The sequence below is a fragment of the Rhinolophus sinicus genome, chromosome 1 (genome assembly GCF_057876585.1).
Source record: "Rhinolophus sinicus isolate RSI-liver-muscle chromosome 1, RSI-T2T, whole genome shotgun sequence".
NCBI classification, from domain to species: domain Eukaryota; kingdom Metazoa; phylum Chordata; class Mammalia; order Chiroptera; family Rhinolophidae; genus Rhinolophus; species Rhinolophus sinicus.
In genome coordinates, this window is record NC_142501.1 from 194,335,579 (window position 1) to 194,362,594 (window position 27,016).

Here is a 27,016-nt window from a genome sequence, read left to right on the forward strand (position 1 = left end):
GCCGTGCTCCAGGCAATGACATGGTTCAGATTATTTCATTCTCCTTGCTCATAGTGGTTGGATAATTATGAAAAAGGGCATTTTAATAATCATATGTTAGTGCCCATAGTGTGTATGGGCATGGCTGAGTGCAGAGAGGCTGGCTTGTTTATTCCTGCTAACTATGGCATGATGGGATTAAGATTTGCCCTGGTGGCAATAGGGAGAGGTGGAATTTGAAACCCTTGGCAGAGGAAGGAATGCTACATGTTCTTGTAGCACTCAGGAAATTGATCTACCACAGATATTCCACAGCCCAACTCAGGTATTGCTAGTGAGGAACAAAGAGTACTTTTAAAGTATAAGATATACAATCATATAAACCCTAAATGAGGTTATCAGTCAGGACATAACTACTGAGACCACAAGAAAGAAAAAAACAAAATACAGGGAAAAAAATAACTGTTGTAGACAGCATCTGAAGCTTTTGAATCAATAAGAATTATAATTGATTTAAAATGAAAGAATAGTTATTAATCCTCTATCTGGCTCTCCTTTAGTTAAGTGTTAATGGTGTGTATCTAGTATCCTGTATTGTGGTTTGTAGTCTTAATATTTAAAGGCATTGATTGCATAGGTTAATAGTAAGAAAAACCAGCTAAGTAAAAATGTTTAATATTACCAGCTACCACCTTTAGTAGAATGATTGTATGATGAAGAAATTAGAAAATAGTGTAAAAAGGATTTAAGTATAAACCTTACCTACTATCACTAATTTTAATTGGGATATGTATATCCCAATTAAATATATATATTTCAAGTATGATGTATTAATGTTAGTACATGATGTTTAAAATTTCTTAACTCTAGATTAACTATAAAATATCTTTTTTTCTCTTTAACTAAAGGTAGTCATTAATTTTACTTAATAGTACACACTACTTCCTAAAAATTAATTTTCATAATGACAATTAGAATGTTGCCATATACAAATCTGGATTTGTGATAACTTTTTCAGAAAATTGTATTAAAATTTAAATATTTAGTTGCATTAAAACAACTTATAAAGTTACTAGCAAATATACAATATTGTGCTTAATTTTATTTTTAAATTTTTATTGTTTTACAAATCGACTCTCTCTAAAAATCTCATAATTTACAGCTATGCCAGCATGACCCAATGTATCCTTTATAAAAACTGATCGCATACCTGAGTACTTGGTTTATTGTTGATTAACGCATTGAGTGATGTTCACTTACAATTTCACCTTTAATTAATACAAGATTTTAATCAATTGACATAATTAATATTCTAACTTTACTTTTTAAAAAATATATATTTTAGTGTGGATTTTGCTTATACCCTTCTTGACTAATAATTGAGTAAATTTATAAAATTACGGAAAGCCTAATGTCTTCACACAGGACATTTATAGTGTCTGCAACCGAAGGTTGTTATATCAATTCGAGTATTCAGTTTTGTTCATAAAATGTTCAATGAGTGCTCAGTCTGTGCTAGATACTGCTTTAGCTAGCAGTACTCAAACGTTTGAGTTTCAGGACTCCTTTGTATTCTTGAAAACTGTAGAGGACCCAAAGTGCTTTTGTTTTTATGTGAGGTATATTATCATTGACATTCATCATATTCAAAATTAAAATTAAGACACTTTAAAAATAATCAATTGCAAATGTATTTGAAAATAGCTATAACAAATTCATTTCATGCTGACATAAGTAAAATATTTTTTGTAAAATCACCACCATCTTTTTAAACCAAAAATAATAAAAAGTGAGAAGGGTGACACTGATGTATGCTAATACAGATGGTGATATGCAAAGAGCTAAGGAAGAGTGTCAGAAAGGGCTCCACAGAAGAGGTGATACTTGCAGTTAACGTTAAAGAAAGAATTGGAAAGAGATGTAGATAAAAGAGGTTCAGACTATTCCAGGGAGAGAAGGGCATGGCTATGCACAGTAGGATGTATTAGAAAGAGCACAGGTTTTTTTCTTGTTTGTTTGTTCGACAGATTTTCATCAAACCCCAGCTCAGCCACTCATTGGCTGCATGACTTTGAACAGGTCACCTAAGGTCTGTGAGCCTCCATTTGCTCTCTTGTGAACTACAAAACCTACACATTAAGAATGTCGTGATGATTAAGTGAGGTGAAATACGTAAAGTATTTTCATGGGTGGCAGTTCATTAGAACACTCAGCTTTACATATATATATATATATATATATATATATATATATATATATATGTATAAATAGTCACAGGTGCCAAAAAAAAAAGTATGCACATGACTTGTATTCATCTTTTGTTATCGGTATATATTGAGTATTATAACTTTCATACAGTTCTTTCCTTTCTTAAAATATGTATATATTTTTTGGCACCTTCTGTATATATGGAGAATGAATTGGTTATCATGTGAGAGAACAGAGTACAATGAAGTGGGGGGAGAGGATGGAAGATATAAACAAGAGTGGAAATTGTAGCAATGAAGTAAAATTGGTATGGAGATTAAAGGTATATATGAGTAATTTAAAAAATAGAAATACAACAATATGAAATAAACTACCTTGGAAACTCCAAAGAGAACACTTCTCAGGAAATTTAGCAAACCCATAGTAAATCTTGATTTCCAACCTGTGCCATATTACCCTCTCTCAGGAAGAAAACAAAGCTAAACCAACTGAAATTTTAGAAAAACATATTCCAGGGTCTTCATAAATATAGAACGAAATGTGTAAAGAATAACATGGAGGATAGAAAACATACTTAAAAGAGAAATTTTACCAACCTTGTCCATGGCTTATAGAGGTTTCCCTGATCTAAACCTTCCAGCTGTTTTTGAAATCAGATTTCAAGTATATTTTAGTAATTAGTGAATGAATTAATAAATAAATGTATATTTTACCCCTTATGAGCAATGCATTAAGAATTTGAATTATTAACTGTGATGTCTTTAACCTTAAGTTGAAAATTAGTAGACTCATAAAATCGACTAATCAATGTCAATTTATCTAGAAAATAATATTGTTTAAGAATGTGGTATGCAGAGAATGTTATGATTTTCCCCATGCTAGATGTGTACCCTCCTGATGCTATCTTTGATCTTAAAGGTCCTTCATGGATAGAATGTTTAAAAAGAACTATTTCACAACTACAAAATTAAGACCTTCTGTTGATGTACCTTAATTCTGTCAATTAGGACACAGAGGAAAAAAATATATATAATTAGTACTGAGAAGCATTATTTTGAAATGTAAAATATACTCTTCATCAAAGCCCAGCTTTAGAATTTTACAAAACACAATAATACCCTGTCCACGCACAAATATTCACTGTTGTAATGCATCAATGACCAGTAAAACAGTATGAATTTTAGGTGATAAAGTTCACAATATTCTATAAAGAGTGTAGAATTAGCCTATCCCTTTTCTTATACAGTATGCTTTTCACTAATCAATCATTTTGACTAATTTCTCCACCACTGCAATTTAATTCCGACTAAGTTATCAGAAGAGCAAGCAAAGCAAATAAAGTATAAAAGCCAAGGTGGAAACGGTGGGTGGAACTTTGACCCAGAGGATATTAACTTATTCTTTAATTGATTCAGCAAGTATTCTGCCAGGCACTGCCCTAGTAGCTGGAGATAATGAACACGAAAACATGGTCTCTGTCACGTAGTTAAGATATTTAACAAATAATACAGGCCCCCATTCCAACCAATGCACATACAAATAATTCTAGAACTCACTTACAAGAGAATTTTGTTGTAAAAATGACATATCATAAAAATGATACCAAGTTCTTCCCTTTATAGCCTCTCACATCCTGACTTTGTAAATACAGATAGTAAAGCTCTATATCCAAATAGGTGTCTAACTCCACCTAGCACACATCATTTAGGACTTTTTTTTTTCCCCCAAAAATATATTAGATTTGATTTTTCTGTAGAGCATATATACAGGACATGGTGAAGCACACACAACTACAAATCATTTTTGGGGGGGAAAAAAAAAGCTGTGGAAAAAATAATAAAACTGAAACTGCTTTTGTTATGCAGTCCCAACTTGAGGAATAATGCTGCAAAGGTATTCTGGCCCCTGAGGGGCTTCTGGATGGTGGTTGCCCCAGATTTCTACAGCCTCAGGCTTGGGCCTGATGGTGGTGGCACCCTGGGGATTGTCCTAGTAGTCAAAATTAAATATTAGATAATAATTTTTACCTTCATTTTTCTGGTTTCATGTATGTGTGCATGTATGTGAGGGCAGGACATAGTAATCAATGCATGAAGATAATTCTAGGATAAAATTTCCCTATTCAACCATTCTTCCCTAGAGAACAATTTACTTATAGGTTCTTCATTGAAGTTTCTTTTTTCTTTACAATTTTTTCTTGCTACCTCCCTTGTCTTAGTATCAACTACTATATTCTCACTCAGTCAAGTCAACAGTTGTTAATTCTGAGTGAATTTAGACACATAAATGTAATAATCTACTCACAATTGAAAACCTCTTTTTTTTTTTTTTGGTCAAAAATGCTTCAGTATTAAATAAGATCATGAGAAGCTATGCAAAACCATTTTAAATTTACCCAAATGAAAATGATAACATAATGGATGATTTCCTTTGTAAAGTTGATATAACTCCACTCTGTACTCTTATTTAAACTTTTAAACCTCAAGGAATTATTCTTCATAGATATGTAGAATAGAAGGAAAGTAAAACACTCTTGTTCACCCTATTCTTCATTTGAAATACTTTGTACACTGTTCTTAGCTAATGCATTTAAATTTATTTTTAAGATACAAGTTATTCTTTGATTGTAAAATATCTCAGATACTTAATAAAACTTTTCTTTGGTATTATTTCATTCTCAGCATATTCATGTACAACCAAAGAGATATCCAGCATACTCTATGTTAGAATTCAGTTAATATATGAGAATACCTTTTTCAATACTGTTATTTAAATTACATGAACCAAAATGTCAACTCTAGGTAATGCTGTTCCCTCAATGAATATATCTTATTTCATTATACATGTATGAAATCATAATGTTTTATTTCAAGCTTATAAATATGATATGGTATAGTCCTGAAAAACATAACAGATGACAAAACTGCATGAGTGGTACACATGCACATGTTTTCATACTTCCACAAAATTACTGATTTTCTTTTTATTTCAATCAGCTATCTGAATTGGTTGAATAGCATCAAATTTAATAAACAGCATATGGACCTGCTAATACATGTGAAGAACTTGTTCTCCTCCCACACCCAACCTATATGCTCTTTTATATTTCAGTTTAATAATACATTGCCTGGGTGGGAGGGGGAATTGAAAATAAGCCATATGCCGCGTGAATTTCATTGTAAAAATAATAGCTTAAGTTTATTTTAAGAATATTCTATAAAAAGAAACTAAATCTTCATCTTAGTATACTCTCTATTTGTACATAATGCACAAACTATGCTTTTGTATTTTGCTGTGTATATTTTTATAAAAATATAAGTTTATAAAAATTTATATTATATGGCTAAACTTTTTTAAATCTTTTAAATATTTAATCAATTCATGGGTGCTCATTATAAGAAGGAAACTCCTAAACTCAACTGTTTTAAGTTAAAATTTTACTAACTGAACACATTGAATTTCTCAGTAGAGTTTCAAACAAAATCCGTTCAGAAAGTGTGATAATAAAACTTTTTTAAAGTTCCAAACAACCTCACACTCCTACCCCCCAAAAAAAAACAAAAAAAAACAACAACAACACAATCCATTCTTTAAAATGTGAACCAAAACTTTTAAAGTTTAATTCCTGAGAGACAAATAGGAGGTTAAACATTTTACTATGCCAAATGTGTTTTCAGAGCGTTGGTGAGAGCCGTAAGTCCCTCTTGCCAACACACCAATATTCCCCATTCTAGGGTAATCACTGGTCTGAAATTCTAGGCCTGTGCTCAGTAAATTTGCTCTGTTTTCCCTCTAACATGAACTCAATTAAACTCCCTGCTCTTAATTGACCCTTCCATTTCTTTCCAATGAAAGAAAGAGGTAAGGAAATGCATCAAAAGCAGGTATGTCCATAGAATGTTCCATTCTGTGTAGAAGCACATACTGCCAAAATAAATGCATAATCTAAATTTTCCTACATCGAATTTAGATTTGCAAAGCCAGGCCATGCATGATTAGAAATGCTGAAGGCATACCTCTACCATGGTTCATGCCTTTGAGATTTCAAATTACAACAGCATCCCATTTTTACAAGGTATTACTAGAATATTCTCCAATGTGTATATTAGATTCCTTTATAGAGACATGCATATTCCTAAAGTCATAGATTTATTAAATCACCAGATATATAACTTTCATGCTCACATTTACATTACCAAGTATTTTATGGAGCAATTTTCTTAGTCATAGCAGTGAGACTATTCAATGATATACATACATGCATACATTCATACATACATACATACATACATACATACATACATACATACATACAATTCCAAAATGAAACCCTTAACTCTAAAGGAAAACAGCTATACTGCAGTCTCACAGACTGCAAGTTACTATTAAAGGGAAATCAGCTATCAGTAGGATCTCCCTTGGATTGCCTCCATGAAGTGTTATTATGAGTAGTAGTATCAGAAGGGCTTCATTATAACAAGCATTGTGGAAAACAAAAGCAGAGTTATGGCTGGGTGCAGAGAGAAAGAGCATGAATAGCCTAATATCCCACACTATGAAATTGTTATTATAAATGAGTGGTACATTTACATCAGATTATCATGCATTTTCAACAGAAACTGGAAAAGGCCATCTCTGTCAGCACCAGTCTCAGGGCAGAGGGTTTCTTGTTGAGACCTGTTATGCGTTAGCAGTGCCAGGCCTAAGTGCTCCCAAGGATTTTTAGGCTTATATTACAAAACAAAATCCCTTCTAAGAAAAACCAGACCTTTAGGTGTAAAAGATATTTTGAAATGATGAAATATTTCAGCATTCCAGTGAAATAACCTTGAAGCAATATTTTAAAATACTTATAACTATTTTAACTTAATCACCATAATTCCATCAGTCTATATTATAAAAATGTAAGTTTATTCCTTACTCTTGAGGGGGGGAACGAAAGCAGTAAAAGGCATTAGAAAACTGTAGATTTAAGTTAAGCTTCCAGTCTTTCTGTTACTGTCTTGCTTAAAGGTGAGGTTGAATTCCAGTTGGCATGTTAAATAATGAGAGAAAATGATCCAAATTTAAAGGTACATGTAGTACAGATTTTCTATCTGCAATTTAATAAAGCTTACTTTAATATGCGAAGTGTTACTTCTACAATATAAAGTCTCAATATAGTAGGAGGCTGTCAACTTTACAGTTGATGAAAGTATTGACTTTAATTTAATAGAACATCTCCAAAATAAAATCTTTCAGAAGGCTTAATGTATTACTCAAACTACTTCCAAGATGCGCTTTAGCCTTATCAGCCCAGCCTATCAAGGACGGTGTGTGTGGATATGCGTGTGTGTGTGTGCATTCATTTCCTAGGTAAGAAATGCTCAATCTTCTTAGTTTGCTCATTAATTTCTGAATGAGTACCAAAAATATACAGCAACCGGGAAGTTGAATTCTCCACATGTTGAGTCATCCAATAAAACATCTGTCTTCAGAATTGTTTAGGAAGGCGCACCAGGTACAGGTAGATAGTTCATGAAGTACGATCAATAAGGACACTGGATAAATGAAGTGCAAAAAAATATTATAATGGATTCCTTTGCTCTTTGGAATCAACGACAGTGCCCTTCGTTTAGAAAGGATGTGTGTCTCAGCAATAACATGCAGCAATATCTCTCAAGCTGCTAAAATGAAAAGAGCTCAGAGGCAGGTATCTCTCCATGTAGCTATATTATGTCTTCTGTTCTTTTCTCCCCTGTTGTGGGAAAAGAACTGCCTTAACCACTTCAGAAATGCCCTGCCGTCTTCCCAAGGAAAGAAACGAAGGCCTTAGTACTAATACTTAAATATATACGATCATTACAAATGAGCAGCAGAAGGGAGAGAGGGTTTTCAGCTGCTTAATAACTAGATTAATTATTAGCAACTAAACATGCCAGCTTCTCAGTGAAAACAGATTATTTTTACTAAATCCCACACTGAAATATGCACCATCTTTTATGCATGTGTGTTTCCAAATAAAGGAAGTGATTCCATGTAAAAGAAAACAGTATTCTTACTTTAGTATGAAAAACAAATTACTATTATCTTAAATGCCAGTTTTATGACCCATTGAGTCATAAAACTACCTTCGTAAGGCATATTTTCTCCCAACAACTAAAAAAATTTAATAAGATACAAAGGGTGCCAAAAAACAGTATAAACATTTTAAGAAAGGAAAAAACAGTATTAAAATTGTAATACTCAATATATATACATTTTTTGGCACCCCTGATATATAATATTTGAGAATAAGCAAGTTGGGAATTCTTCAGTGCAGACAATATATATGCCCTTTAACTTGTTCATGTCAATGATTTCAAATTGTTTTCCAATTTATTTTAATTTGTTACTGTACGTAACAATGCTCCTTATTCTTAAGCAACTTTGAGCAAGTTCAATAATTCAGATCACCTGATAGGCATAATTAAAATAAATATTCCCTAGAGAGGCAGGAGGCTTGTGCTGCAGTTATAAATATGTATGACCAAGTCTCAAAATAGCCAATTTGATCATATATTATAAAAGTCATATTATTTAACACAGTTGGTCTAGTAGTTCTCAAGGTAGTGATGTGAGTATGGAAGTATTGTTCCTATATATATCCTAGAGAGGGAAATTTGAAAAAAATAATCACTGAGTTTTTTTGTTTATTTTGAAGTTTCCAACATTACTGAGATAATATTAAAAGATTTAAATAAATTGTTCAAATACCTTTTTAGTGTGTGCTGTAAATGGTTTGCATAATTAAAACGTTAATTGCTTTGTTTCCACAATCTTTGGAAGTCATGCAATCAACTCTAGACGCAGGTTTCTGGTACTGTATTTTCCTACACATATGCATTATCCCGTTGAGTGAAGCACCTTCCTACCTTGGCAGATGGATGCCATGAAGATGTGTGTGCCTGCATGTGTGCACATGTGTATGCGTGTGTGTGTGCACGTGTGTGTGTGTGTGTGTGTGTGTGTGTGTGTGTGTAGAATGAACTACCAATGAAATAGAAGCATAAGGAATATAACTATGACGTTTAACAAGTGAATAAAGCATCTGGTATTAATTCTTACCTTATTATAGGTAGACTGTACAGTAAGTCCTCATTTAATGTTGTCGATAGGTTCTGTGAATTTAAGGTAAATGATGTATAACAAAACGCATGATATTGAGTCTATTATTCTATTATTCTAAAGGAAAAAAACCTATTCGGCTCTTTCAGATTTTTGTGATACGCACACTTGACTATTTCCTTTGTGAGGCCAGGTATCAATATTTTTGTCAAACCACAATTTAGAGTGTTTCCTGATGACGAAACAAGATATGGCTTTACACAAAGTCAATAAAAATGCATTGTTTTCTCAGTCACACAAATAAAAAGAGAATACCCCTTGAAAGTAAGTAGGGAATGGATAACTTCCTGCCTTAGACAATAAGACAACAAGAACATCAGTGGTTTGCCCCAAACCACAGAATAACTTAGTGTGTCTATTACATATAAAATAAAAACTAATTTTTCCTACTTAAAGATGTTCTTAAAGTAGAGATAATTGTCATAGCTATTATACAATAGGTTTTTGTAAGATTTTAATGCAGTCATGCAAATATAGTTCTTCAGAGCTAATAGCAAAAAAGAATAATAAATAATAACAGCTACTACTATATATTGAATACTTAGTGTTATCAGGTATTACCAAACTTTACATATCTTCTTATCAATTATAACACCTATAAAATGCAGATAATAGTACCCTCAGAGTGATTCATAAAGCAAAGTAATATGTTGAACCCTCAAATTAGCACTAATGTGCCATAAAAGTATTAGTTGATTAGTTCAATTTTCCCTTACCCTTTTAATCATTTATTTTTAGATAGGTACTATTTCATCATTCTAGTAAGCCTTTTAGATAGATTACCCTCTTTATGTTATGCTGCTATTTTTCTGGTTCTTCTCTCTTTGTGTGCATGTGCAAGGTAGGGTGAATAAGTCTATAATTCATTTATCTCTGATATTAGACATACATCATTATGACTTGTTACCTTTTAAATGCCTTCAACCCTTATGTTTGAATTGTACTGTAATTGAGGTGTTTTGAATTGTGTTCTGAAAATTATCTCAAATACCCCATAGGTTTATTTCTACATTTATAAATGCATCTAGGTCAAAGAAGTTTAATAGGTGATGTGAATAACTGCTATGAATTGGTGCCCTAACTGGCAGAGTCAGTCCACTCTGTGACTGGCGATCATCTTTAGAAGGCTTTTCCACAGTCATGAATACATGTTTCTGTGAAAATAAGACCTAGCCGGACGATCAGCTCTAACGCATCTTTTGGAGCAAAAATTAATATAAGACCCGGTATTATATTATTATTATTATTATATTATATTATATTATATTATATTATATTATATTATATTATATCCAGTCTTATATTATATTAAAATAATACCGGTTCTTATATTAATTTTTGCTCCAAAAGAAACATTAGAGCTGATGGTCTGGCTAGGTCTTATTTTCGGGGAAACACGGTATGTGAAAGTTGCGTGTAATCTCAGCCTTTTAGGAATTGCTCTGCTACCGGGCACTGAATGATCTTTAATAATTATTTGATGAGTATCTCTGTGAGTTACTTGTTTCTGTCATTTACTACTCCTTAACCATAAATTCAGAAAAATTTAAGCAGGCCTCTGGATGACGGAAGCCATTTAGCTGCAAAAAATAAATGTGCAACTATTAATATGTTTTCTCTGTCTATGGTTTCCACAGAATTATATTTGTTATAAACATTGGCACTTGTTCACAGAAGATAGAAGGCCATGTGCTCTTAGCCTTGGAAACTGATACGAAATTTAAAAAGGGCCCAGAAACAATTTACATTTTTGTAGGTAAGCAAACAACCACGTATTTAATAAATACTATAAACATTGTGAGTCTGATGTAATGTGAAAAAATAAAAAGGACTGTAGAACCAGAGGATTTTTAAAGAATCTGTAGATTAACATAGCATAATACTAATTTGATATAATTTTATTAAATGCTAAGTACCTAAAACATATATGTTCATGTATAACTGCACAATAACTCTTAACGGAAGATGGGACAGTAATTACTATAATCATTATTCCCATTTTATAAGCAACTGAGATATTATGTGAACTGTTTCTGGTTCCCTTCCTGAAAATGTGATGGGAACCCATCTTGACCTAGAACCCAAACTTGTGACATCAATTCTTTATAAATATAGATAGTATGTTATATACTACAACACAGCTGAAAAGTTAGATTTAAGGACACTTAAAATATATATATATATATATATATATATATATCACAGTCTTCTACAAAATATCCCAAAAGGAATATAGAAACGTCATTGTCTGAAGTGACTCAAATGTAATGACTTTTGAGAGAGAAAATGAATTGCTTGATCTTCAAAATGTCATAGATAAGGTACTGTAGGGAGAAAATGTGCATGGGATGAAGTTGGGAGAGGCAAAAGAGTAAGGTTATTAGAATGGATAAAATAGAGGAAAAATATGAAACCTCAGAATCATTCTGTAGGACAGTCCTTAATCCTCCTTCAGAAATGAATGCCTGTCAGAGGAACTCACACATTTTCATTAGGGTAAAGGAGAGCAATGTATTTCCCCTGCTATTTAAAAAAAAAAAAAAAAAAAGAAAGAAAGAAAGAAAAGAAAACAGAAAAAAACAAAAAAACAAAGGCTAAGTAATCAAGTCAGAAGTCTTATACTTTGTCCTCTGAAATAAAACGTGGTTACTTAAGAAAAACACACATGAAGACCTCTAACCCCATGGACAATTGATAGAACTAATTTAATAGCTACTCGATCCCGGGGACATAGATAATACTCAGACATGGGCTGTAAAGGAAAAAGCGTGTGGGTTTTTGATTTCACAAAAGAGGATAAAAACAGTCTGGGGCTGAAATAGGCAAGAATTAGATTTTAGATCTTCATTATTCTGGGAGAAAGAGATGAACCAATGTTGTCCAGGAAACTAGAAGTGCCTCTCAAAATTGAATTCTCAAAGAACTAGTGAAGGCTGAATACAATTGATCACACTGAGTAAAGGGCAGTAAGCTGAAGGGGAAAAAGTCTGATAAAATATAGTTCTCTGTGAACACGATGCTTCCAATCGGCTTTTCAAAGATGATGTATGATTAACGTGTCCTTGATCAAAGTAAAGGGAAAGAAAAGGATCGGGCCATAACCTCAATTCCCTCAAGTATTTGTATAATTGAAGATTGCATTTATTTTAGGTAAGGGTTATTGATGATATGAGGACTATATAAATAAGGTTTTTTAAAATTACACATCAGTCTGGGAGATGTTTTTGACACACAGTTTTGAGTGTCAGGTATGTACTGAAGAGTAAGAGCAGGTAACTCTACCTGGTTAAAAAAAATATGAATAATTAGTTGAATGTTTAGATAAATGTAGACACCTTATAGAACAAACCAGAAGCAAGGAGGGAAACCATATATATATATATATATATGTATATGTATGTATATGTATGTATATGTATATGTATATGTATATGTATATGTATATGTATATGTATATGTATGCCTAAAACATATATATATATATATATATATATATATATATATATATATGTATGCCTAAAGCTGATACTGAGAAAATTATCTCAATTTTAAGAGCGACTATACAAAATCCTTAAGCGACAGCCTTAACGGAAAGAAGAAAGCGATCAAACAACAACAAACACAAGTTAAAGACATAGGACTGTAGTAAGTATCAAGGACGGAAAGAGACCCTCCATCTAGGGAGGCAAAGCAGTATTTTTCAGGAGATGATTTCAATTAGTGGGAGACGTGTTTCAGCAGACCTCTACCAGCCTCACTGGGTCTGGATGAAGATGTCCTTCTTCTGATTTCCATCCTCCCCAGGCAACCATTGAAGCGGTAGACTACTGATCCTTGGGTCTCCTTAGAGACAGAGTACTATTGCCTTGGAGAGGAAGCAAGGACTTTCCTCTTTCTTGAATGGAATATTCTGTTTAAAATGCATACAACTAATATTCCAGTTTAACATCAAGCTCTTCTAATATTGTTGAGAATTGGCCTTTAGCTCTGGAAAATTCTGCACACTGATGAAACTGTGAATTTTGGATGCAGAAAAAAAAAAAAAAATTCAAGTACCACCCAGAGGCCACTTGGTCATAGACACGTAGCTTTCTCCTGGCATGCGCTACATTCCCATACATTCTCTTCGCTATTCCTGGACATGGGGAGTGCATATGTCAGGCCAGAAAATAGACATTTGTAGAGATTTTTGATGAAACAAATAAATGTATACATGATTAAACAGGAGGTGTATTTTTATTTTGAAATTATTATGTAGCAAATGGTTATATTATCTTGGGCTGGAAGACAGGTTTTAATCAATATAGTCCCTACTCATAATTCCACTAAGCAACAATGGACACAGAGAAAGGAGAATAAATTTAGGTGATATCTATAGTTGTCCTTCCTTAGATAAAAACATTAAAGAGACATCTGTCTGGCAAATCGCTATTAGCAAGTCTTTGCACACAATATATTTGGAGGCATTTCTTACCTTGCATGGTATACTAGCTGTGGTAAGCAGCTTTGATATTGCATTTATGTGATGTTGTTTACATGTAAAATAGACTAGAATTTGACAGTCCCTGTACTATACTATTTGAATTTATTTTTCATGCAAATTCTATTTTCATTATTTTCTGTTTTGAAGCATATCTATTTCCATAGTATTACTAGCAACTGATAGCACTATTGCAGTGCTATCCTTTAACCACAGACTAAGTTTTTTTGGTGACAACTAGGACAGTTATCAATTACTGTATCACACCAAAAATGCAATTAGTCAGACACTATTTTAATTCCAAGCCAGTGAAATGGACAAATGATGGTCTAGTATAAAATAAAACACAAAAATCATAGGAGAGGCCAAAACTCATTTAAAAGAGTAATTATTATATAGCTCAAGGAAAGACAGCAAAACTGTCATACAGACATTTCAGACTCGCCGGTACTTTTAGAAAATTCTATAAAAACAAAAAAATCCCTGAACAACGAGATCATAAGATGATTAGAAATTCATTAAGATGGATGTCAAAGCATGCAACCATGCTCATGCCTCTGATAATGATATTATCATGGACTTCTTGACCTGAGAAATTCTCAAGTAGATCCTCACACATTTCCTGGTCTTCAGCTTTCTCAAGCATCTCACTTCTAATGATTATCAATCAGTAGCAGTGGGCTCCTAGTCCACATAACTAAATTTAGCAGTTTTTTTTTTTTTTGACACTTATGTGTAGGGATTATTCCAGATGTATCATGATATGGTGAACAAGGCAAAAGTCCAGCCCTCACTCACACAGCTTACAGGGTAGTGGGAAAGAGAGGATGTAAGATAGTGTCGTTCCCAACAGGGATTCCTAATTCTCTTCATTAACCAAAGTGTGTATGATCACGCTTCTACTTCTTTACCTCCATCTCTGCATCACTGGACATCTGACACAACTCTCCTAATTCCAAATTTCTCCTCAGTCTGCCATATTTTGTTGGGTTTTTCTTCTCTCTCTGTCGCTCTCTTTCTCTTTCTCTCTCATCACTTTTCTTTTTTTAATGATAATATTCTTCTCAGTCGCCTGCATCACAACTTACTTCTCCATTATTCTCTTATATTTTTTGTTTTGTTTTGTTTCTGTGTTGGGTATCATCTCTTCTCTGGTGTCATATGCTGAAGTGATGACCTTATCTATTCCCAAGGTGTCATAATTACCAGGGTGCTAGTGACTTCAAAAGCTATATTTTTGCTACTTGTTTATACTCCCACGTTTCAAATGTACATTTTCAATACCTGCTAGATACCACCTGAATATTTCAAAGGTAACTTAAATCCCACTTGTCTTAATCAGATACATTCTCCTGGAAACGTGTTACTACTCTTCCATTTTTTCCCAAGTTGGCAAATAGCACCACTTTTTCCACACCCTCTCTGGTTGGTATTCTTGGTATCATTCACTATTCTCCATAATCTTATTCATATTTCTGCTTATCAAATCTCTACTTACCCATCTTTCAAGGCTTGGCTACAATTTGTCATATCCCCAACTCATATTCTCCTCTGACTCTAGCAGTATTTAACCTCTGTTGGGCCTCTCCTGCCTTTACTTTTGAACATTTAATTCAGTACGTCTCATTCTCCATCACAATATATAAAGGCTCAAGACAGAGATCATGTCTCAATCACCTCTGAATCCTTCATGGATTTTTGCATAGAGTAAATGCTCAAAAAATGGTTATTGAACTTAATGAATTCTCATACTAGTTCAAACTCTCTGTTCATTGTATAAAATGTCATATATGGCTGCCATGACCTTTTGCTACAAATGCTGGGTCAGTGAAATGCAGCCTCACACTGAATAGAAACAATGTGCATAATTCAGTAAAGTCCACTGTGGCTCATAGGTATGCAACGTCAGAGAAGTGTACCGCTCTTAGACACATGTGGGACCCCAATTACCTCATCGATGTAATATGGTGAGCATTTCAGAGCAGATATAAAGTCTTGGAAGATGTATTTTACAGTAGAAATGAATGAGTAGATGGTTTTTAAACAGCAGGACACTGTTCTATCTTCTTATTATCAAAACTGTTTATAGCACTCGTCACAGATTTCATCTGAACATACACAATTAGTTTCAAAAATTAGTTTATTTGGGGATTATTGTATTTTAGCAGGTGAAAATCTGTTTTTTAGGAGGTATTTACATTTTCATGTGTTTCAAGTATTTTCTCATTTTGTAATAAACTTCTTATTATACTTTCTGAATACAATGAGAAGGTATACAAGATAATGAGTGATGTCGAAAAAATCTACCTGCATAAATTAAGTAAACTTTAGCAGAAACAAGATTTAAAAACAAGGCAATTTATTGTCTATATTTCAGATTGAAAGGGGATGTGACATAAAGACAAATACCCATAAACTTAACTTGAATCTTGGGATAGCAGTTACAAAAATAATTTATAACCACAACGCAAGGAATACATTTTTCCCCAAAAAAATAACCCAATCTAATCCAATCTACTGTAATCTAATAAATCTATTTAATTGGAGTAATACAATTGGTCTTCTGGAAAGAAGTAACAATAACTTCAAAAGATTATTCACAGGCTCTTATTAAGTTTGAAAGGTCTTATTTAAAGCACAGATATTTTAAGTAATTGTTCATATTTATAAGCAAAGAGAGAACAGAGACATAAAATTAATCTGTTTTGTAGTTTAGACCTGGAACAGATGAAATTAGTATCTGCTGCCAATTTCATCGATGATAAATTCGTTTTTTGGAACTAATTTGGTTGAGCATAAAAAAGGAAGGAAGGCATGGATAGAAAATAAAAACGATTAGAAAAAAGAAAACAAGTCATTTGACTTTAGCTTAAAATGAAGCCTGCAGGCCAATTTAATAATTATTTTGAAACTATGTAGATGATGGTTGGTAAAAAGAGAGGATACAATAGAGATAAAAATTCAAGGCCTTCTTCCAGCCCAAGAAGTTATTTATATGAAATATAAAATTTCAATGAGTGCATTTATAATTGTTTCATCTGTGTCATTTTCCTCTCCCTTCTCTGTACTTCATACATTCTGAACTTCTCTAATGAGCTTCCTCTTTTTCACATTACAGTAAATTCACCAGAATCAAGGCTGTCTCTTTCCAACGTAAGGACTTCCACCATGAAGGCAGAAATTCTTTCTCATTCACTTCAGCTTCCTCCAAGCCTTGGTCATATTTTATTTTCAGTGCACGCTTGTTGAATCAAATTAAATAATGTCAGCTTTGTCGTTATATAATTACTCTTTTAAGCAAGATACAGGAAGGATAGTATTCTGCGTTGCTTTACTAAAGAAGAGAATGATTTTCTTAGCAATGAATAAATAAATAAATAAATAAACAAACAAACAAATAATACTTGCAATAGAAGAGGTAACAATTGAGAATGTTTTACCCTAAAAGAGGAATAGTGAGATAAAACAGTTTCTCGATAAGTGGACTAACCTCTGAGGATGAGTGCTAACTACACTTTAAGAGCCAAGTTCCACAGTTTCTTTAGCACCTAGAAGATTCTTAAGAGTGTTCTGTTTTCACGACATCAACTTTTTTACACACAACTCTAGGGAAAAAAATCTGAGGACGAACAGAAGTACATACAGTCTGTAGGAAAAAAAAAATGCAGGAAATATAAGGATAATACCTTAACCAAACAAGGAACAAAACATAAAATACATTGGCTATCAAGTTTGTTAAAATTCAGATATGCAAATGCTTTGAAAGTCTGGAAGCAACAAACCTACTAACTGACCTCCAAAATCACTCTGAGATTTGATGAGAGCTCATTGTGTCCTCAAATGTCAGAAGGGTTCAGCAGAGTGATCTAGTTTTAAAGGACCAAATTAGAATAAAAAGGGTAACATGACCATATGTTTTACTAGTGTTAATTATTAATACTGAGATTTCAAAAGAAAGGGCTATGAGTTCAGTAAGCATACTAATTGGACACTTTTTTCACCGTCCCTTCCCTGTCGATGTGAATATTTTGCAGCAGTTCAAAGGGAAATATACACCTGAAGAATACTCATTCAACTGGAACACTGAATATAAAATGTAAAAAAAAAAAAAAAAAAATTTAAAAAGAGACAGTAGAGAATGTAGGAGGATAATAATGGCTTCTCCCCGCTTTGAATGAAACAAAAGGCACAGAGAGTTGGATTGATTTGAGGCCAGAGGATAGAATCCTTCCTTCCCCTCGTTTTAGATCCTAGATAGGTTTAAAGATCACTGCTCCTGGGCGTCACTCTCTGGTACACCACAAAACTGAGAAATTCACTGGAAAGTATTCAAGGTCAGAATATCACTGGTACCAGTAATTTTAGGATGCTATCGTTGTGAGACTAAACATTTTATGACACTTCTACAGTTAAGCCATTGTGTTATGTCAGATCTACCTAGTTAATAATAATCACGATTATTTGTCATTATTACTTAAATAATAGTAGTAAATTTTATCACCAATTAATATAATAAAATTATTATGGCTCTTATTTTTTATTTATAAATTATCAGGGGCTATTATCTTGTTTCTTCCACAATGCCGTGATTTATTATTGAATAAAGTGGGGTTAAAGAGATCAGAAAATTACACCCCTAATAAGAGGAGAAACTGGGATTCAAACTGATGTCATTAGATTTCAAACCCTGTTTTCTTAAACCACTATACTCTATCCACAATCTGGCCTCTTCTCCAGGACAATATCTTCTGTACATTCTTTTAGATCATTCTGCTCATTTTACTGGAAAGCTGCTGTAGCACACATTTGGACTGACTGAAACCCTGCTCAGCGACAATCTCTAATTACTTTTTCTCTCCAATCATTATGAAGAAGTAGCAGCGAATGGGGATTTCCTGAAGTGGGGACATGGGGACTTCTTGGGAATACTTGGGGGGTATAGAGCCATTTCACAGATGGCTGGAAAAGTAGAAAACACAGCCTCAATCAGAAACTGGCAACTAGAGTAACATGAAGCGCAGAACTGTGAAAATGAATCCTTTGCAAGGAACGTTAGTCTCTTCCTACAGAAAAAAATGTGCAGGCCATTTGTTTGAGGTATTAGGCTTATGCCATTAACAAGTGTATGAGCATCTTTGGAAAGATGGAAGAGGCAGCCTTGATGCATAATTAAATCTAAATGAAAACAGCACAAGGCAAACAGTGATGAGACGACAGTACCTTACAGCTGACTGCTGAAAACTGGTTAGGCGGGAGAGAAGTAGTGACAGACAGAGTCCTTTAATCTCACACAAAGATATGAGTTTAGTCTCCATTCTCATTACCTTTAGTCATAAAAAAATGGCGGTTCACTTTCAAATAATATTTCAAATAGACAGTCATTTATTTCTGAAAACAATGTGAAAACTCCATGGCAGATACAAAATGGGTTCGCGGTGGACTGTACCATGTTTCAACCTTTAAGGACAAGTGATTTAAACACTTTTGAAAGCATGTGGAGTCAGGAGAATGAATAAAACAACAATTAACTCTAGCTTATAGAAGTCTGGAAAAGTAAGAAAGTTTGGAAGCAGGAAATTAAAAAATATTAATGCATACAAATCAAAATTCTTTTCATTATGAGAGAGAATCAAAAGGCATAAAATTATTTAGGCATTTAGAGTAGCCAAATTTCTGACCTCATTAAACTTTTTAAAATGTGTGTTATGGAACAATTTCTATTTTCCTATTTTAATTTATTTCTATGTTATACTATTTGCAAGTTTACCTAGAGAAAACACATAGTTTTCTACTTGTTGTTCACTGCTAATCTGACCAAAGTTTATATTGTCAAGCAAAAAAGTAAATGTGCTTATTCTATTGTGAGATCACTTAATCATAATTAATGTTTATAAAGGGCATTGTACCCATGGCCAGATCACATCTATAGATGACTTTTGTATAGTGTGATGTGAGAGAGATTCCAAAACTGTCTCCTCCAGTGGCCTCTGTGGTGCCAACCTTTCCCCCCATCTGGCTAGAAATCACACCATTGTACTAAGTCCACTTCTTTGATTTATGTAATACATGAATAATCTACTATTAGAATGCATGTATGGTATGTGGATTGCAAGGAAGGCCCCAGAATTCCTTCTGCTCTGCCCATATTAACATATGTTAGCAAATTCACTCACCATCTCACAAAGAGACCCAAAGGTCTTTTTCTGTTCTGGAGAGTAAAAAAATATATAAGAAAAATTGGATGTAAAGAGAGAATCACAGATTGTTGAATCTGGTTCTAGAGTTAATTTAGTTAATTGCCTTACAGACGATCAGAAGCAGACTCAGAAGGAGTAAGTGACCTACCCATTCTAATAGCAAAATCGAGATTAGAGGTCAAGTGGGGCATTTTTCATATTTGAGCTATTAAACATTATATCTGATCAAGAGATACATAGCAAAGACAAGCCAGGATTGTCCTATATTGCAAATAGGATTCAGCAGGGACTTTGGGAAAAGTAAATAGACCATGGCGTGATGGCAGGGGCCAAGATAATTACTGACAATAGACCTAAAGAAAGTGTTAAATACCACTCCAAGAGAAAATATGAAGATTCCTGCATAATTAAGAGGAGCGCAAGCTCTTGCACAGCCCTCAATTTGATGGTGTTTCTAAGCCTAATGTTTGATTTTCACTTGAATTATCAATTCATTACAGTAGATTTCAAAGTTTTCCAACATTTTTCATTATCAAATTTTTTATCATTATTCAACTTCCCATCATGAACCCTGTATTTTAAAATATTTCATTCCATTAAATGTATTGTAATAAACAACCATTTCCCCAGTCTTAATCAAAGGATCAACATGAAATAATCACAATATTGATAACACTTAATTAAAGGAAAGAGAACTAGATTAGTGATCGTTTTCATGACTAAATGTATAATTCATAAGGGTTTTCTTAAAATATTTTTAATAGTATATTTACCATTATTTCTTTCCAGAAACTCATGAAATGTACATAACCCAGATTTGGAGTCATCAAAATGGTGGGTCTTATTCTAATTATTAGACTCAGGTTTTAAGAAATTATGTTTATTGTTATTCTTACTTTGTATTTTTTTCCTAAGCTAATAAGAGAATAAAACCTTACCTGTCATCTGTCAAGAATGTGGGTTAGAATATAAGGTAAAGTTTGTTATGAAAATAAATAACCCACAGATCCTCCTAATGAACTTTTGTTTATCATGCTAAAGTATATAAGAGAGATAAAGGCTTTTGTAAAACATAAAGGCATTCCACTGCCTATTAACTTAAATTTTCCTGTGTTTAGTTATGTCCTTAATACAGCATCTGTGACAATTTATTTTTATCATTCACTGTGCCAACTTATACCCAGTTTGTATTATGACATTAGAGTGTTATGTATTATTACACTGAAAATTATCTTCTAAATTTTACAATGAAAGTTAATCCAAAAAAGAGTTATGACTACATTATTTCACACAGGTTAAAATTCAGGGAAAATATTTGAGGTAATAATAATTAGGAACTAGGACAGCATCCAAAATGGTATTTTCATGGAAAATTCAATACAAATCCTGATTAAAACCTAACCAAGCAAAACACTGCCGATTACCTGGATTCCAATTAAATGTGACAAATGAATACTTGACAGGTTTCAATTCCAATTCTATTTATGTCAGAATGACCCATTAATATTGAAAATGAAATTACCAGAATTCAAGCAATACGACTGGACTTTACAACTAGATATTAATGTGAAAACTTGAACCCAACCAAACTCTTCTTCAAATGTCAACTGCTACATTTGGATCACCCAAAGTGAATCACATCTCCTTCTGTTATCACCTATAGATCAGGGCTAACATGAGTCACAGCTAGCAGATGAGAAATGGTTATATAAACTCTGAATTTCAAGTGTCAGTCACACTATGAAATCAGAAAAAAAATTAGTTATATTATGACGGTCTTCACTGCTGCCAAAACTCAAAACATGCTTATAATAAATAACTAAAAGCCTTCTTTGGGAAATGTTTCTTAGTAAACTTTCTTGTCTCTTAACAAGCTCATCTGTTCAGTTTTCCATGACATATATGTTCCCTAAAAAGTAACCAGAAGTAAGTGATTGTCATATATAATTATGCTTATTATTTATCATTTCTTTCTTATTTTAAAGGCAATGAATCCCCTTAAACTGAAATAAAAACATTAAAATGTAATTATAATGTCAATAATACAAAGTTTTTTTTTCTGTTAATACAGCTGACGTCCAAAAATTAATTATACATTATGATATTTATAGTGTGACAAGTATTTTAAAAACACAGTTAAAATTATATGATATCATCAAAAGGTAATCACAAATACAGTAATGCCCTTAAGTTAATTCTGCCTTCCTAGGTGTGTGTGTATGTATGCATGTGTGCTTATAAAATATTACAGTATTTTAAATGTAATTTTTACTTTTGTGCCAAGCATTTCAAACATATTTGCCCTAAATATATATTCATCAGCATTGCAATTCATATCAAATCTTTCACTTATTTAAAAAATACTAAAGTTAATTCTTAAAAGCCATATCAAACTCCCATCCACATAAGCACACACCGCCATACACACAGATAAGCATGCCTTTATAGCCATAAGGCAAAATGCCATTTAAACTCTGGATAATTATTCAAGAGGGACTGTCAATCAGCAGACCCCGATCACCTAGACAACAATATGGAAAATGATTATGTAACATTGTTTAGTTTAGCAATAATTTCATTTGGGGTCACTTATGATATACTACTCTCTAATATTGAATATTCATAGGTAAATTTTAATATTTATAGGAAAATTTTCAGGGGAAAAAAAACAGTTTCTCCTGCATTAATATGCTCTATTTGCATATCATCACTAAAGAAACTGATACGTTACAAAAAGTTAGAATGTCTTATTTCACTTAGGGGATGGGATGGTGAAAGACACGTATTTTGAGTTATCACTGGAGATAAAATGTGCGTAATTCCCCTTCCTTCTCCTACATTTAATCTCTATTTATATTTGAAAAAACAACAAACTTAATAAGGACTTCACCATTCCATTATTAGATACAAACTCATTCCTCCGGCATTTACTTATAACTTGAAATCAAAAAAAAAAAAAAAAAAATCACCTAATTGTCTTTGGGAACGTAAACAAATGTGTAAAGTTTGTAAGTACCATTTGCAATCTACTTTTATAACTTAAACGAAAATGTATAGAAGGCCAATTGAGATAATTATCAGAATCATCTCACAACAGGATAAGAATATGAACTACTATCATTTGCTTTCATCCGGTTCCCTTACACAAAAATGAGAAAAACCTTACACTTAAGCAAGGGGGGAGTTCTAACACCATTTACAGTATCTTTTCGAGAACCAGATAATAATGCTCTCCTTCTCTGACTCCATTTCAGCTATCACTTGAAAGGAAAGGTTTGAAAAATGCTTTTCTAAATACTAAGAAGAGTCGAGCAAAGTGTGCTTATTGTCATTTCCTTTCACTAAGGCTGGACAGTTGCAATTGAAGAAATAGTTGCATGACAAAAATGAACAGAAGAAAACAATAACACAAGACCTTTCTTGAGCTGCTATTGTTTAGGTATTATGCACTCATTTAGTTTGTTTCATAACAGGTACTACTCTTATTTGTAAATGTGTTTGGGTTTGACAGGCTGTTTTAAAATGATGGTGCAAGTTTGATGAATTTTATCTATACAGTTATGTTCCTTTATTTGGCCTTTCTGTACTTTAGCAAATATTTATTATTTCAAATAAAATAGTTTTAGTGTCAGCTATTTTACTTTGGTTTTAGACTGACCTTCACGAGTCTACTATATTAGGGCTCACTAGCGTGATTATGTGTGTGGATGTTGTGTTTGCCCCTACCATTTTCCATATGCTCTGCCTCACCAACACTGCCATCCGGCGTGGTCCTTTCATAGTTGTCCTCTGGGAGTGGAAGGGCACCCAGTCTTGGCCCTGATGAACTCTTACTGCTTGGTGTTTCTGACTCCTCCAGCCCGCTGTCATAGCAACTCTGCAGTGACCCCTGATGTGGGTCCTGAGGCTGACTCACAACAGAAAACGTCACTCTACGAAATGGCTGTAAAAGAAAAGATTCTGAATGTCACTAAGATATAAGATTATAAATGATCTTATTAAAAATACACAAATTACACACATTACGGTCTATTGACAACTACTGCAATACAAAATGCTTACATATAATATGTGGACATCTGTTTGGTTAATTCTGTATTATCTGAGGCAGTGTCTAGAACTTAGATTTTATTATGGAAAAACTGACAAGTCCCTTTCTCGAACAGAGATAAGAAAACAGCAATTTCACTAAAACACCCATCTAAATCTATGTTAGTTCCACATACTCAATCGTTTATTTATTCTGTAGTCTTCACTTCAAATATGCTTTTCATAAATAGACTGTCTATAAAAATAAGGATCAGTGATTTGGGAAAGCAATAAATATTGAACTAATCCATTATAAGAAGACTTCATTTTTAAATACCTTTTCCATATAACATAATGGTTTTAAAATGAGTGTCCAGAGAAGTTGACTTGAACTATTAAATGTACAGCTAAAAATTAGGAATTTTGAGAGTGCTAGGAAATAGGGATATATTACTTAATTCATATTAAAAATATTACCTATTGACCTTGAAATTTTAAGCGTAGTGTTGAAATAATAGATAAAAGTTTCCTTAACCAGAGAATAGAAAATAAACTTAAAAAGTTTAATTGTATATGCTTTAAGAACTGCTGAATTTTATTGTGAAATCATTTAAAGCACATTCTCTTCTTTATAATGTTTTGCTGAATTGGGACTGCAATATTTTAAAACGATTATAAAATATTTCTAGTATAAAGAACATACACGTCATGGGCCCATATTTGCTGACAATAAACTCTATAGACACATCTTTATTTAATGAATAATTCTCATTTTTCTTTACAGTGGTATGTTTGTGATATTTACCTTATATCTAAAGAAATATAGAAATCAATTTGTATTTGCCATGCTTTATTTCATTTGTATATTTTCTTTTTCCCCCCATTTATCAATTCCAGATGACTACAAAATATGATTCATTTTATGTCTTCAGTCTCACCTTGGAAACAAGACCATTGACAGTCTTTTAAAACCACATTGTCCTGCATACAGAAGATGCTCAGTAAATACTACTGAACAATGATATTTTAATGATAATGTTGAATTTAAGAAAAAACACCAAGGGTCATGGAGGCATATTTTCACTTCAAGATAGAGCAATGTGTTTAAAATATCACACACACACATATATATGTATATATGTGTGTGTATATATATATATATATATACACATGTATGTATATATATATATACACATGTATGTATATATATATATATACACATGTATGTGTAATATATATGCGTGTGTATATATATATATATATATATATATATATATATATATATAGAAAGAGAGAGAGAGAGAGAGACACAGAGAGACAGAGCGAGAAAGAGAGAGACAGAAAGACAGAGAGAGACAGAGAGAGAGTCAGAGAGAGCTAGAGAGAGAGAGAGAGAGAGAGCGAGAGAGGAGGGTCAAACTCTGTATCAATGACTCATATCTTTAAAAATCAGTTTCCACTAATGTAAGGAGTTCAAAATGAATAAAGAAATACATAATTCATACTTACAAATTGACAAAAGGAAAATAAATGAGAAATTATGAGACACAGTGTTACGTTTTGATATAAGAATGAAAAAGAGGGTGATGTTTGGGTGAAGGTAGTAATGTCAGAATCTGCACTTAAATGCTGGTCCCACCAAAAGGAATAAGATGACAGAGAGGTGCTAGGCTATTTGCAATGAAATCTTTAAAAAATGAAGTAATGATTTTTCTACAATGTATTTCATAATAATTGCAATAAATATATCTGTGCATTTATTTTCTTAATTTCCTACGCTATTTTAACTATGAATATTTTAATCTCCATGAATTATTTTAGGTTACATATTAAATTTAATGATGGAAGAAAAAAATGTTTTAACTTTAAAATACTGAGACCAATAGGTGTACTAAAATATACTTGGATTCATGAATGCTTCTTTTTGTACAAAATGTTTTTCTCATTTAAAATTTCTGAATGAATGAAAAATAATTCACATTAAAACTTTAAAACAAAGAGTATCACACTTTAGATCACAAAAGATCCCATCTATCATTTCTATCTGCATTTTAAAATATGCCATTAGAATTTTACAGTATAATACCAACATTATATGACTATCCTTTCAACTTTATTTTGATCATTTTTAATAAATAAGATTCTTATGTCAAAGTTTTCTAAGTTGGTAATGTGAACCAAATTAGTATAGAATCCTGAAGGCTGAATTCTGCAAGAGTTGAGCTTTAGTTTCAGTAGTAAATAAGACATGCAAATTTAGATAGATGATGGAGAGATATAGATGATAGAGAGAGAGAGAGAGAGAGAGAGAGAGAGAGAGAGAGAGAGAGAGAGAGAGAGAGAGAGATAAAGATAGACAAGCATTTATGTGCAATCCTTCATCACCAGGCTGTGTCTATTGAAAAGGCAGGTTTCATAATAGAACTTATGATGCAGAATTCATATTATTTATATATTCCAGAAATATTGAATAAACCAGAAATGTAAAGCAGTGTGTCAACACTGTGACAGAGAGAATGAGTTTACGTTATGCATGTAACTGTCACTTTGTTACTTACTGATATTCTGAAGTAGAGCAGTTTAAGTAGTGATTCTTAAACCTAGATGTGCCTTAGAACGGCCCAGAGCACTTGTGAAAAAACATATTACCAATATCAGTCCCACAACGAAATCAGTGGATAGTAGTAGTTCATAAGATCCCCTCAGTTGATGAAGAGGCACAGAGAGGAAGGAGAAACCCTACAATTGAAAGAATATCTGGAAAGAGGTCAAAAACACCAAACTGTTGTAGGAAACCAACTGGTCCCCTAAGTGTCCATAGAGTTTCCCTGGAGAGTCATTAGAACCATGGTTCCATTTTGAAAATCAAAAATGCAGACATGAAGGTATCTACTGACCTGGGGTAGCTGAGCTTTGTATTTTTCTGTCTACGGTAATAAATGATGTCATGTCCTAGAAAAGCACATTGGTCTTTCTA

General features: G+C 32.8%; 1 protein-coding gene across 12 annotated transcripts in view; it reads right to left on the reverse strand.

The window, feature by feature from the left end:
- PCDH7 (protocadherin 7) overlaps positions 1–27,016 on the reverse strand; it is a 402,244-nt gene that overhangs the window by 192,656 nt on the left and 182,572 nt on the right. For 4 of the 12 annotated variants that reach the window (XM_074322183.2, XM_074322180.2, XM_074322177.2 and 1 more), the window contains one exon: positions 23,845–23,953. The exons of 1 other annotated variant lie outside the window; for it this stretch is intronic. In XM_074322183.2, coding sequence (XP_074178284.1) covers positions 23,845–23,953 — 109 coding nt within the window. Of the gene's footprint in view, positions 1–23,736; positions 23,954–27,016 lie in introns of all 12 variants that reach the window. 7 more of the 12 variants (XM_019733857.3, XM_019733855.3, XM_019733859.3 and 4 more) reach the window with 2 other exon arrangements.